Source organism: Loxodonta africana, chromosome 1, assembly GCF_030014295.1.
Source record: "Loxodonta africana isolate mLoxAfr1 chromosome 1, mLoxAfr1.hap2, whole genome shotgun sequence".
NCBI lineage: Eukaryota > Metazoa > Chordata > Mammalia > Proboscidea > Elephantidae > Loxodonta > Loxodonta africana.
Genome location: NC_087342.1, coordinates 61,411,853 through 61,425,813, shown reverse-complemented (window position 1 = coordinate 61,425,813; position 13,961 = coordinate 61,411,853). Strand labels below are relative to the sequence as shown.

The 13,961-nt window shown below is 40.0% G+C and overlaps 1 protein-coding gene across 4 annotated transcripts in view; it reads left to right on the top strand.

Annotated features, from left to right (window-relative positions):
• Positions 1-13,961, top strand: part of KIF13A (kinesin family member 13A) — a 225,854-nt gene that overhangs the window by 168,120 nt on the left and 43,773 nt on the right. For all 4 annotated transcript variants that reach the window (XM_064281127.1, XM_064281114.1, XM_064281123.1 and 1 more), the window contains exons 14-20: positions 469-599; positions 2,133-2,219; positions 2,321-2,487; positions 9,357-9,570; positions 10,952-11,114; positions 12,247-12,387; positions 13,101-13,250. In XM_064281127.1, coding sequence (XP_064137197.1) covers positions 469-599; positions 2,133-2,219; positions 2,321-2,487; positions 9,357-9,570; positions 10,952-11,114; positions 12,247-12,387; positions 13,101-13,250 — 1,053 coding nt within the window. The remainder of the gene's footprint in view (positions 1-468; positions 600-2,132; positions 2,220-2,320; positions 2,488-9,356; positions 9,571-10,951; positions 11,115-12,246; positions 12,388-13,100; positions 13,251-13,961) is intronic.

Here is a 13,961-nt window from a genome sequence, read left to right as displayed (position 1 = left end):
ACTGCTTTGAGTGTTTCTTGAATTTATATAGTACATTTTTGTTTTTAAAGCATTTTAATTGTTACCTCAGACAGTCCTTAAAAGAACCCTGTATTGTCCTCATTTTACAAAAAAAGAAACTGAGGCTCAGAAAGTGAACTGACTTGTCTACAGTCACATAAATGGTAAGGGATCAAGTCAAAATTGGAATGCCAACGAATTCTACTAATAATTTTAAGCAATCTTTAATTATTGTTGATCAAGGTTTTTTCTTTTGGTTTTTGGGTTTTTTTTCCCCCGATAGTGTTTAAAAATATTTTTTAATATGTTAATGAATGCTTTTGACTTATAATGTCCCAGATATCTAGCATCTCCTGTCTGATTCACTGAATGTTGTCATGAATGTGCTGTTGGGTTATTCAAGCCGATCATGATCAATTTTGTTGAATAACTTATCAGTGTGTTTCTTCCTGAATAATCTATGACTAGGCTCATACCAGGGTGGGTGCAGATACCTCTCAGGACATACAGCTCTTTGGCATAGGAATTCAGCCTGAGCACTGTGAGATTGACATTGCATCTGATGGAGATGTGTCTCTTACCCCAAAAGAAAACGCAAGGTAAGAAAAGCAAATGGCTATTTACCATGTCTCGGGTGCTTCATTTTCAGGAGAAGACTTCAGTTATGTCAAAGTCAATGATACACTGGATCATCAGGTGTAGAGGGTTTTCCAGGTGTAGAGAATGATGTCACACCTGTTTAAGAGCACTGGCTTTGGGACCCAGGAGAAAGATGAAGCAGTCTGCTTCTGTGAAGATTTACAACCTTGGAAACCCTATGGGGCAGTTCTGTTCTGTCCTATAGGGTCACTGTGAGTCAGAATCAACTCGACAGCAGTGGGTTTTTTGGTGGCCTTGGGATCAGGCAGATTCTGTCTTGACTGGCTGTGTGATGTCAGATAAGACACTTCCTTATCTAAGGTTCAGTTTCCTCATGTGGTAAATGGGGCTGATAGTGCCTCCTTCTTGGGGATTTCTAAGATTAAATAAGGTAGAATTACCAGTCCTTGGCTCAGTGCCTGACCTGTATAAGTACTGAATAAAATTAGTTGCTGTTATTCAGTGTATTATATAAGAAAACAGTTAATCATATAACTCCATTGCACAAAAATTTCCTAAAACAGACCATAATATGTAGAAATTTGAGAATCGGGAAGATAATGTATTTACTTTTTTATTTCTATTGAATGATGTCTTGAATTATTTTGCAGTGATTTATAAAGTTTAAACAAAGTCTGTTAAATATTCATTAACACACTTTTGGAGCACTATAATTTTTATAAGGACATTGCATTCATTTCAGATTTTTCTGTTAATGTAGGACATATCAATTTCTAAATGATGAAAAACTGAGACTAACAATAATAGCATACGGAGTACGTGAAAGTGTGTGTTGTATTGATACCATTGTTAAGATATTCTTAAGATATTTAATGGTGAAATGATACCATTCCTTGATTTTTATTTATTTTGAGCCCTGGTGGGATAGTGGTTAAGAGCTACAGCTCCTTTGGTTGGCAGTTTGAGTCCATCAGGTGATCCTTGGAAACTCTGTGGGGCAGTTCTACTGTCTTATAGGGTCGCTATGAGTTGGAATCGACTCGATGGCAACGAGTTTTTTTTTTTCCTGATTTCAAATAATCTTTAGTCATACAGTGTCTTCCTATATTAAAAGAAAGGGTCAAAACTGTAGCCAGCGAGCTTCTTTTGGGTGTTGTATTTAGGAAGACACTGGTAACCTTGGGACATTCAGGTACCATAGAGTTGTGGGGATCGGAGAAAAAGGTGCAAATCTTGCGTAAACGGATTGTCAGGGCTTTCTCCTTCAGAGCAGCTGGGTGGGTTCAGACCGCCAACCCTTCAGTCAGCAGCCAAGTGTTTAACCACCAGGGCTCCTTGAGAGATGTTATCCACCTTTAGTCATCATTGTCTATATCCTGTATTCTCTAGTGGTTGCAAATTTTGATAGTCTGTTATTACTTCTCCGTATATTAGTTGGGATACTTCTCTTCAGAGAAGGTTCCCCCAGAGCTGGTGTTTGTGCTTCTTACCCTCCATCTTCTTACCTTACCATCTTCCCTGTGTCCCTTCAGGTCCTGTGTAAACGGCACCCTCGTGTGCAGCACCACCCAGCTGTGGCATGGTGATAGAATCCTGTGGGGAAATAACCACTTTTTTAGGTAACATCTCCATGTTCAGTAATAGTTTCATATAAAGTTTTCACGTTACTGGTTTAAGGGTAAAACAAGTTGATTTTCTCTAATGGTGAAAACCCCCACAGAATAAACTTACCGAAAAGGAAACGGCGAGACTGGTTGAAAGACTTTGAAAAAGAAACGGGTCCACCGGAGCATGACATGGATGCAGCCAGTGAAGCATCCTCAGAACCAGACTATAACTATGAGTTTGCACAGATGGAAGTGATCATGAAAACGCTGAACAGCAATGGTAAGACCCTAACCCTGGATTCTGTTGCCTGGGGCCGTTCCTTATCTCCCACCATTCAAAGAGAGATAAGTGTGTATGAAGTTAAAGTGTCCTTCTGAAATCTAGACACACAGAAGCACTAATTCCTTAAAAAGGCCATAGGTGAGGAGCTGAAGAGAAGATTCCAGGGGATGGATATTTGGCTCCCTTCAGATATAACCAGGAGGTGATAGTGCCTTTTTTGAGACCTCTTGTTCCCAAGCCAGATGATAACATTTCCATACTGAGTAATTGTGATGGAATTGCTTATCAAATTTCCCACTTATTGAACCTGTCATTGCTGAATCCTTCAGAGTAGGAAACCCGTAGCAGAGTATGAATCCAGGGCTTTCAAATAGGATCTAATGGAAACATGAAAGTCCCAATATTTTACTACAAACTTGATTAGAAATTATACCCCCAAGAGACCTGTTTAGTGAGCCCAGATAACTTTTACAAAACCAATTGTAAAAATGAAATGCTTTTATAGGCTATTTGTGTTACTTACACTCCAGTCTGCCTCAGAGTTTTCAGAAAGAGATCCTCCCTAGAACATTCCTTCTAGATCACACTTTCCAGATGGTGTTCAGTGTTTGCATTAAAGTTGATTCTTTCCTTGTCTGAAAGTCAGTGTTCTTTTACCTCTTCTTTCTTCTTCTGAGCTTATACACACTCATGTGTGCTCAGAAACACCAGATTCCTTCCTTGCTTGTATTTTATAAGTCTGTCCCTTCCTTTCCTCATCCCTCAACCTCCCAGAAGCAGGACAGGAAAGTCTGCATGTTACCAGAGATAAAACAGCATTTCAGGACTAGAACTCTTTTATGAGGATAAAGCTGAGGCTACAAGCAGAGGCACCTGGGAAAATGACCGGTTAGTTTCTGGACTTGTTCCAACCTTATTTTCCCATTTATCTGCTCTTTGGGTACCTAGGGGTTCCTAACGTGAACCAGGGAGGACCTCCAGGGACCCTGAGAGCTCTAGAACAAGCCACCAATACCTGACAGAGCGCTTGGAAAGCCTTTAGTCTGTCACAGTTGAGCTCTTCTTTAAGCATGTCCTTTCTTACTCTGCTCTTTGATTAAGCCTACCTGGGAAGAATTTGAGCACGGCTAGAGAATTGGCAGTCAAATCTCTGGCATATCAAATTAGAGATTCTTTTGTAGAAATAAAGGTTATGACCTTTTTATTTATCTCTGGATTTTTAGCCGCAAGGACCCCTATCTTGAATTGGAAAAAAGAAGTATGAAGAAAAGGCTAGATTCTGAAAAGCAAGCAGAAGTATAAAACAACAAAAAGAATGGAGAAAAAAATTAATAACTTTATGAAAGAAGTTTGGTAATTTCTCTCTTTAAGCATCCTTGGAATTAGGGTCTTAAATTGACTATTGAGGCTTTTACCTACTGAACACTGCAGCACAAAACAGGCGATAGCTAGAACTCAGGCTTTGGTCTGCTTTGCTACTTGCCCAGCAAGCTGGCAGGAATTCTGAAAGACTTTCCAAAGTGATGTGCAAACGCCAAAATCACATCAGTGGGTCACTTTAGCAACATGCCTGGGCAGCAAGTCTCCTGTGAGTGATTTTCTTAGAAGCCTGAGTTGGTACATGCTGTAGGAGGGTGTGACAGGAGGATGTTGGCTCCAAACTCCAGGTTAAGGAACACCCACTTGGAGAGAGCTTGTTTGTTCAAAGAAGGTTACAGAACTCTAGAGATCTCTATTCTCTCTTTAATTCTGCAGAGGGTCCTGGTAATATCAATTTAATTATTTATCCATCCTGATCACAGATTTCTAAGTTTATCCAATTGCCATCTTCTTAATATATATATTAAACCTCTGAATAACCAGTATTTAGGAAGTAATTGTTAATTCCTTCAGTCCTCTTAGCCAAACTAGTTAGAGTCATCATTTTTCTGACTCATGGGGTTCACATGAGTCACCGTTTGTATTCCGTACTGAGCCTTGCTCTCCAGTATTAATTTTGTCTAGTAACGTTTCTGCCTCCCCACCCCTTACCCAATTCCACAAGTAGATGGAACTTCCCTACAGGCTACACGGTCATGCTCTGATACAAGTGTTATTTCAACATTGGCTGGCTGGTGGCTAGACAGTGTTCAAAGCAATTCACTCCTGCTATTAGGTGGCTTCCCGATAATAAGCCTGTCTGCCTGGTGGTCATCCCCATGGTGGTCCTATTTGAAGATTCTCTTCCCTCTCGTGTGGTTTCAGACGAAGCTCCTCCACAAACGCTGGGAGAAAGGTTTTTAATGGATTGGCCTTCGCATGAGGGTTCTCGATGGGTTTTGGGCGGTGCTGTTGTGGTTGATGCTTCTGCTACATGCTTTGGTAAAATCTAACAAACATGATTGGGAAGAAGCTGAAGTTTTTTGCCTGGCAAAGCTGCTCTGAATTCTTGATGAGCAATGTTCCTTTTCAGTTACGGGCCCCTTATGTCCCAATTCCATTATCTTCCCAATGCCTCAAACCTGGTAGCTACCTTTTTCCTATGCATCTGACATACTGAAACGTGTCATTGGTATTAATGCCACCATTATTGGTGGCTTTATTACTGTTGGTGGCACAGCAGTTCAGGGCAGTAGTACTTCCAGGTATATATTCACATACATTATTCCAGTAATAGGCTAGAATAATATAATTTTGAGTCTTTAGAGTAAATAATAATCTAAAACCCAATTCACTTGATCTAAAAGTAAAAGAAAACCCAGTATCTGTGGACAATAATGCCGTTTTCCCAAGGGCTCCAAATAGGCACCAGACGCTCATCTATTTTCACAGTATCAACGGCAGCTCTAAATAAAGAGCTATAAGGGACTGACAAGGGGTCATATAAGGTCGCCATGAGTCAGAGCCAACTTGATGGCAACTAACAACAAGAGTCACAGATCTAGCTTACTACATCCGGGATAAAAATGTTCTTTTTTTTTTTTCCCCTAAGGATCTACTTCCCCCGACCTCAGTTCTTTGAACATTTTGATGTGAAGTTATTCTATTTCCTCACCTAAATGCCCTTCTTCCCCCACCAGCATTCTCTATGCCATTAACAGGGCAGATTTGAGCTCATTCATAGTTCTATGTCCAGGAAAGAATAACGAAGAAGAGGAAGTGCTGTGTCTAATTAAATGTAGTCCTTTCTCTCTTCTTAATATACCAACCTGAAATATCTCCTTTAGGCGCTAGGCTCACTAAATTTTATAACAGTTCATTCAGGAGGAGGGGGGTAAGAGGAAAGTAAAACTGTATATAATGCCCTGATATTTGACTGGCTGTTTTTTTTTTTTTTGAGAGCAGGCCACTTGATCTTTGGATTCTGCCCTGGGCGGTATCACAGAGCCAGATTAACTTGCTCTTAAGGATGAACTCCTATTTAAAAAAAAAATGGAGCCCTGGTGGCACAGTGGCTAAGCACTCGGCTGCTAACTGAAAGGCCGGTGGTTTGAACCCACCAGCCACTCTGTGAGAGAAGGATATGTTAGTCTGCTTCCATAAAGATTACAGCCCTGGAAACCCTATAGTAGCAGTTCTATTCTGCCCTGCAGGGTTGCTATGAGTTGAAATCAACTCAGTGGCAATGGGTTTGGGTTTCTTTTGGTTTATAGCAGTGGAAGGGGTCCCTGTGTGGTATAAATGGTTAATGAGCTTGGCTGCTAACTGAAAGATTGGAGGTTCAAGTCTACCCAGAGGTGCCTTGGAAGATAGCTCTGACGATCTGATTATAAAAAATCAGCCACTGAAAACCCTATGGAGCAGAGTTGTACTGTGATACACATGGTGTTGCCATGAATCAGAGTCGATTCAATGGCAATTGGTTTTATCATGGCGAAAGCTTGAAACTGATTATCAAATATCCCTAAGAGAGAGTATTTTCAGACTAGCTTTGGAATCAGAGGTAAAACCAAAATCCAACCCCTGTGACTCCCTCAGAGCTACATACAGTGAGGACAGAGCAGGGAGTCCCCTGGGGCAGGTCTTACAAGGTTGTACTGTGGGGCAGCTTGGGGAAGGTCTTGGTGAGTTACTTTCTCTTTCATAGCTGCCTGTTGATTTGTGGACACAACATGAGCGGTGAGTACATGGTAAATACAGGTGGCAGCTACTCTAGTTGCCATCAAGTTGATTTCACCTTGTGGCGACTCCATGTGTGTCAGAGTAGAATTTTGCTCCTTAGGGTTTTCAGTGACTGATTTTTCAGTGGCAGATTGCCAGGCCTTTCTTCTGAGGCACCTCTGGGTGGATTTGAACTGCCAGTCTTTCAGTTAGTAGCCAAGGGCTTAAACTGTTTCCACTAACCAGGGATGCCTTAGCAGCTACTTAATGTTGTTGTTAGTTGCTCTCGAGTCAGTTCCAACTCATGGCAACCCCATGTTTGTCAGAGTAGAACTGTGCTGCATAGGGTTTTCAAGGCTGTGACCTTCCAGAAGCAGATCGCCAGGACTGTCTTTCAAGGCATCTGAGTGGGTTTGAACCACCAACCTTCCGGCTAGTAGTTAAGTGCTTAACTGTTTGCGCTACCCAGGGATTCCCTGGTAGCTACTGAGGCATTTTAAACAGGCTCAGTCATACTGTCTCTGCATCGACACAGAATCTTGAGATAAAATCCTTCTACTGCAGCCATTGGATCATATGGGTTTCCATGCTACTAGATTAACAAGAAGAAGTGAGGGTTAAATATCTTTTTTAGTGTCTTTTAGCAAAAGCCTTTAATACTATTTTATAAAATGGCGGTTTCCAGTTTTCCTCGTCTGGAAGATTCAGAAACGCCAAGTTAGGGCCCTTGAAGGTAATTATAAATGTATATTTATTTCTGTATATTTATATAAATGTAAATGGATGATGTAGACCCTGTCCTTTCTTTTAAATTTTTTTTAAAAAACAATTAATTTTTGCAATAGTTAATTACTCCGAGCCTAAGAGAAAGAATAGATACTGTTTGAGAAATGTATTTTGTAAAATTTCTGAGAGAACATGTGTTCTCCTATCTATACATTTAAAATTTCTTCAGACGCCTTCAAACAAGTTTGTCATGTTTTTCGTATTTTCTTCAGAAGTTCCGGGACCATGTTAGGAACCCTAACGCTTTGGAATGTACGGATCGTCGCTCTATAGATTATGTCTTACCCACCCACAATCTGCCTTTGTGTGAGAATTTTTTCTGAGTTCATTTTTTTATTAGGTTTTCAAGTGACATATTTTAGGCAGTCTATATCAGGACTCTCTATAAAGGAAACTATTCTTCTTTAAAAAAAATACTGGATTATAGAATTTTATATCAGCAAAGAACAGTATTTTAAAGTTTCTGCTCTTTACCAGTCAGAGTACTTAATTTGGAATAAAACATTGGGGGTAAGAATATTCCATCAATTTATTACTGAGTTAATACCCCAGCCAGTTAACTCTGATCTGAGCTTAAAACCTAGTACTATCACCTACCAGCTCTTTACAATCTTAGGTAAGCTACTTAACCTTTCTGAGCCCCAATATCCTCATCTCTAGAATGGGGATGATATCCAGCCTTAGGTTGTTGCAAGGCTTTTCTGAGGTCATGCATGCAAAGGGCATGGTACCTCTCCCTGAAATGTAGTCTGCAGCTAGTAGCATTATTGTTGCCATTGTGGTTCTCATTTTTATTAAAACAACTTACCTGCACTCTGTGTATCTTGTGATTTTTTTAAATTGCTTCCTACTTTTGTACTATTTAACCTTATTTTTTAAAACTAACATCTTTTTTTTTCTTTTACTGCTCACATAGAAAATTAGTGCAGTTTACATGAGTATTTCATAGATGGATAGGATTTTTTTAAGTCAGTCAATAAATAGCCATTATCAGGTGAGATAAAAATGCCCCAGGCCAGTCTGCGAACTCAATTCCTGTAGGTCCCATGTACTTCCAGGAAATAGTTAGTATGCTGGTGATTTTCTTGTTCTGCCATCCAGATTGTCTAACCTGCTGCTTCTCTACAGTCTCCTCACTGAGGGATGTCAGTAACTGTCTCCTTTGTACATGTGACCAGTGCCTTAATCTTTCTCTGTGGCATCCAGCTCATTGGTCATTACCAAACCTGTGTCCTGCCCAGTCAATTAGCTCTTTATGGTTGACACCAGAACCACCAATAATCATAGTAGTGGCCCCTTTGAGCATCATCCATTAATTCACCCATATGTATGTGGTGAGCTGTGGTTCTGCACCAAGGAGACATTGGAAGCAGCTGTTTGGTGTTTTTACATGTGAATTGCCCTCTTAGATATTAGCACCCAAGGAATTGTCAGGCCATATATATACTCAATCAGTATTTTCAAACACATGTTGTAATTTGTAAGTTTCCTCCCTCATTAGAGAAATTTAACAGTAATAAGATTAGTGGTTAAAATAAAAAAATATAAACACTTTTTTCATATACCAAAACCGAAGCTAAATGGGCTTAGAAATTGGCTACTGTACAAGTAAAATCTTGTGTGGCTCTGTCTGTGGAGTTGAACTAGATTTCAGGAAGTTTTGCTTCTCACTGGGCAAGAGCACACCCTCTTCCTCACCCTCTGCTTGTAGTAGATTAATGGTCTACCTAAACTTTAGCATGAGCACATTAAGCTGAAGAAAGTGGATGTGGGGAATGCTTACATATAGGACGTTTATCTAAAATGTTAGTAAAAAGAAAAGTGAGGTGATCTCGTCTGACAGGCCCTTCAGGGCTCTCACAGAAAGCGTCTTGAAGGGCTGGATTCTGCAGAAAGAGCTGGTTCTTGCTGGGGGAAGCCTTGATGGGCTGGCAGTAGGATATGGATGCCTGCGGTAGCCACCACTGACAGACACTTCGCCTTGTCTCTTGGCTCACCAGACCCAGTTCAAAATGTGGTTCAGGTCCTGGAGAAACAATATCTGGAGGAAAAGAGGAGTGCTCTGGAGGAGCAGCGGCTTATGTATGAGCGCGAGCTGGAGCAACTCCGCCAGCAGCTCTCCCCTGAGAGGCAGCCCCAGAGCAGCGGCCCTGACCGCCTGGCCTACAGCAGCCAGACAGCTCAGCAGAAGGTGACCCAGTGGGCAGAGGAGAGGTAAGAGCGGCAACCTGGGCGACTTCAGGGGAAGCGTTTGTGAGACATATCAAAGAGGGCCAAGCCTTGCAAAGAAGGAAAGGTTTAATCTCATATCTGGTTCACCAGCATTTGGCTTTTCCTTTCAAAGATACTGTCCATTTGAAGTATGTGTACTTTGGTGGTAGTTGTTAAAGACTGCCCCCTTTAACCAGTTGCCATGAGTCAGCTCCAACTCATAGCAACTGTGTGTGTGTCAGAGTAGAACTCTGCTCCATTGGGTTTTCAGTTGCTGCTTTTTTTGGAAGTAGAACATCAGGCCTTTCTTCCAAGGTGCCTCTGGGTGGACTTAAACCTCCAACCTTTTGGTTAGCAGCTAAGCATGTTAACTGTTTGCACCACCCAGGGACTTCAGGAAATGAGGGAAGGCAGAATCAACGTGTGATATATTTTAGGTCATCTTTAGTAGCATCCTTGTTTGTCTCCTGTGTCATTTCTAAGGTGACGAAAAAAGACTCAAGATGTTGATGTTCAAGGGTCATCCTTTTTCTAAGAAGTAAGGGCAGGAGGTGTATAAATACATTGCTTAGAGCAATCTGCTAGACTGGGTTACATTTGAACCCGGATTCAACTGTGAAATCCAGAAGTGCGTTTCTCTTTCATTCCATGGGCATTTATTGGGTATCCTACTATGGGCCTTGCATTTGGCTACAGCTAGGTGTGGTGACAAGTTAAAAAGTCATGGTCTCTTCCCTAAGGACTCTTACATTTATTTGATTAATCAAATAATTATACAAATAAATGAAAAATTACAACTATGATAAATGCTCCTGAGGCAAAAGACATGAGATTGGGAAAATATATAATAGGGTTCTGACCCTGTCCAGGTATTAGAGAAGGTTTTATCAGGAAGTGCCATTGTGTAGAAAGTTGGAAAAAAACTCTGCTGCCACAAAAGTCCCCATTTCGTGCCTTTTACCGACTGAAAGACTTACATAAAACACTTTTCTTTTAACTCCGGGTCCCTCTCCCCTGCCCAATTGCCCCTCCCACAAGCACTCAGGTCATAATCATTGTTTCTTTTTTCTAAAGCGTTCCTTTATTGTTTCCCCCCCTTCCCATCATTACATCAAAATCGAGTCAGCCTTAAAATGGCATAGCATTTAAAACATGGTTTTTAGTTAAGCCACTTCACAAATTTGTTCTTGATTCATAGTTCCCGACAGATAGCCCACAGATCCCTGGTGGGAAGGAAGGAAGGCTAGGAGGTGGCCTGGTAAAAATAGGTGGAAAATATTGCCTAACAGGAGTTTTCTACCATTTTCTAATAATATGACTCACTTAGAAACAGGGTCATAGTTTTCTTTTAGTTTTTCTCATTTCCTTTTCTTTTGCACCACAGGGATGAACTCTTCCGACAAAGCCTGGCAAAGCTCCGAGAGCAGCTAGTGAAAGCTAATACGTTGGTGAGGGAAGCAAACTTCTTAGCTGAGGAAATGAGCAAACTCACTGATTACCAAGTGACTCTTCAGATCCCTGCTACAAACCTCAGTGCCAATAGAAAGGTAAGAGACTTTATTAAAGAAGAGCAAGATATACAACAGGAAGTACTGTAAAATGAAATATAAAACCAACGTCCATAAAAATCCATGAGGAGAACCACATAGAAACCAGAAGTATTTATTCTTTTTAAGAATCCCTCTATAGACTTTCTCAGGTAAGAATTGCTATTTAAACAATGCCCTTAGGTATGTTATGATCAGAATATGCAGAATTTTGGTGGTTAAAGAGCTTGCTAATTTAAATGGTTTCTTTAAAACAGTGAAACTAGAAGTATCCATGAGTAATCATGCCTGTCTTTCCCTTTCATAAAAATGGCCCCTTTCTGAAATTGGAGGTATGTGTATGTTTTGTTAAGGTAACCTTTTAAGAGTAAATTTTATAAGAAAGGAAGACTTATACAATACCTGTCTTTATGTACCAAGAAGAACTGTTTGCAGCCATTTGGAAGTTTCCTGTCATTTCAACTTGAAGGATTTTTCCTGTAGGGAGAAACTCTAAAGAAAATTTTTCATCCATCACTTAGCCCTCCAGCACGTGTGCTAGAAAGTGAGCCAGGGACTATCATAGCAGTCTTGCTGGGTTTTAGTCTTTGAGTGGGTTTTAGTTCCCTTTTGAGACATTTATTCTATGTCTATAATCAGAATTATACATAAAGATTTAAGTACTTTATGTACAAGGAAGCTTAGCAGAGTGGCCTTTATAATAGCAAAGAAAGAATGAGCCATCAAGATGAACAATAGGAGTATAGTTAGTCAAATGTGTGGTAAAGCCACATGATGGATTGCTTTATAGCCATTAAAAATCACATTTATGAAGAATATTTAACAACACAAAAAATGATCACAATATAAAAACTGTGGTGGGAAGAGTTGGCTATGAAATTATATTTTGTGTTGGTCTTAATTGTGATAAAAAATAGAGAGTATGTGTATGGGTCTTTAGAGACAAGGGAAAGCAAACCAGAATATTCCTTAGATAGTAGAATTTTATCTTCTTTTGTACACATCGATGTGTTTTTCAAACTTACTATATTACTGTAATGTATATTGTTTCAGCAGCCCGAAAAAGCTATATATTACTTTTATGAATTAATAAATAAAGGGCTTGTTCTGTTTGCTTTTCTTCACTATGCAGAGAGGGGCAATAGTGAGTGAGCCAGCTATTCAAGTGAGGAGGAAAGGAAAGAGCACCCAAGTGTGGACCATTGAGAAGCTGGAGAATAAATTAATTGACATGAGAGAACTTTATCAAGAATGGAAGGAAGAAGTTCCAGAGGTAAGAGATGCAAAATGTCATGGAGATTTGGTTACATAAGAGCAGAGAATTTAAGTGGTTTAGCCATCAGAACACACACATATATACACACGTGCCAGGGAATATCTCTAATGATATTTGGGCATCTACATTAGGAAAGCAAATTAAAAGTGATCTTGAAAGGAGTGCTACGTTTAATCAGTAGGGTAACGTGTGGTCCCCACACAGATGGGAACTAAATGAAGAGAGCATGTAGCTTACTCTTATTTGGCTGCATTTTTACTGTATTTCAAGCCAAATGAAGTGTGGTAAAAAATCAGCTTGGGTGGAGCCGATGTGAATTTTGTATCATTAGCATATGTTCATGCGCCCCTGCCTGTCACCATGCCTGGGTAGATTATTCAGAGTGATTTTAGTGAGCATAATCCATTTTGGGGATGTTAGTGATGGAAAACAAGGCTTGGAGAAGAAAAGGAGGCAAAGCACAAGGAATGAAATGGAAAAGGCTGCAGGTGGGGTGTGACTGGAAAGAAGAGGCAGTGACTAAAGCAGAGTCCTCCCCGTGGATATCACTTAGTTCCCCAGAAAACAAGCCCCTCTAGTGTGCTAATTTTTTTTTTTAATGGCATGATTCTAATTTTATTTCTTGTTTATATGAGTAAGTGCTTTCTTTAAAAAAAAAAAAAGCCAATATTTTGTTTCTTACTTGCCTGCCTGTTCCTCCAACCCTTTAGGCAAAGAGACTCTGCGGGAAACGAGGTGACCCGTTTTATGAAGCCCAAGAGAATCACAACCTAATTGGTGTGGCTAATGTCTTCTTGGAGTGCCTCTTCTGTGATGTGAAACTCCAGTATGCAGTTCCCATCATCAGCCAGCAGGGGGAGGTAAGACTAGGCCAGCTACTTTCTTGAGGTAGATCAAGAAACTAAGGTGAGTAGTCAGAACCACATTCTTTTTTCTCTGCTAATGCAGATAGAAACTGCTAGAATTAAGTCATGGTTTCAAAAGATTATTACAGCAAGTTTTATATGTAAGGTTCGCAGGTTTTTTCTTTGTTTTAATAAAATCAAAAACATTTTGGTAACCAGATTCAGCTCTATGCCTGAAATTAATTTCTCTTTTAGTCTCTTCCCTTTATAATACACTCTAGTTCTTTCCTAACTCCTGGCCCCAAAATGGTCTTTACAAGATACAACTTGGGAGGATTCTTTTGAAATCCAAAGCATTCAAAGAAAACAAACTTTCATATCCCACTATTACTCTTTTTGAACTCTCATATTTTAGTTATTTAGGTATATTGTCCTTATGTGGACATAGGACATATCAGAAAATGTTCAAGTTCAAATTAAAAAAATATTTTTTACCCGCTTCATCAATTGCTGTTTTTATTTTTAATACTTTCTAGCTCATCCTTCAATAACATACAAACTTGAACTACTAAGTTGTTTTTTGCAATTCACAGAGCAGACTGAGGATAAGATACTATTCTGCACAAAGTGCAGCTGAGAAATAGATCCCAGGTTCCTAAATGTGGTGTTGCAAGTACACCGTCTACACATGATAACTCTCCTGTGCACGTTCTGCTAGAAAAGACT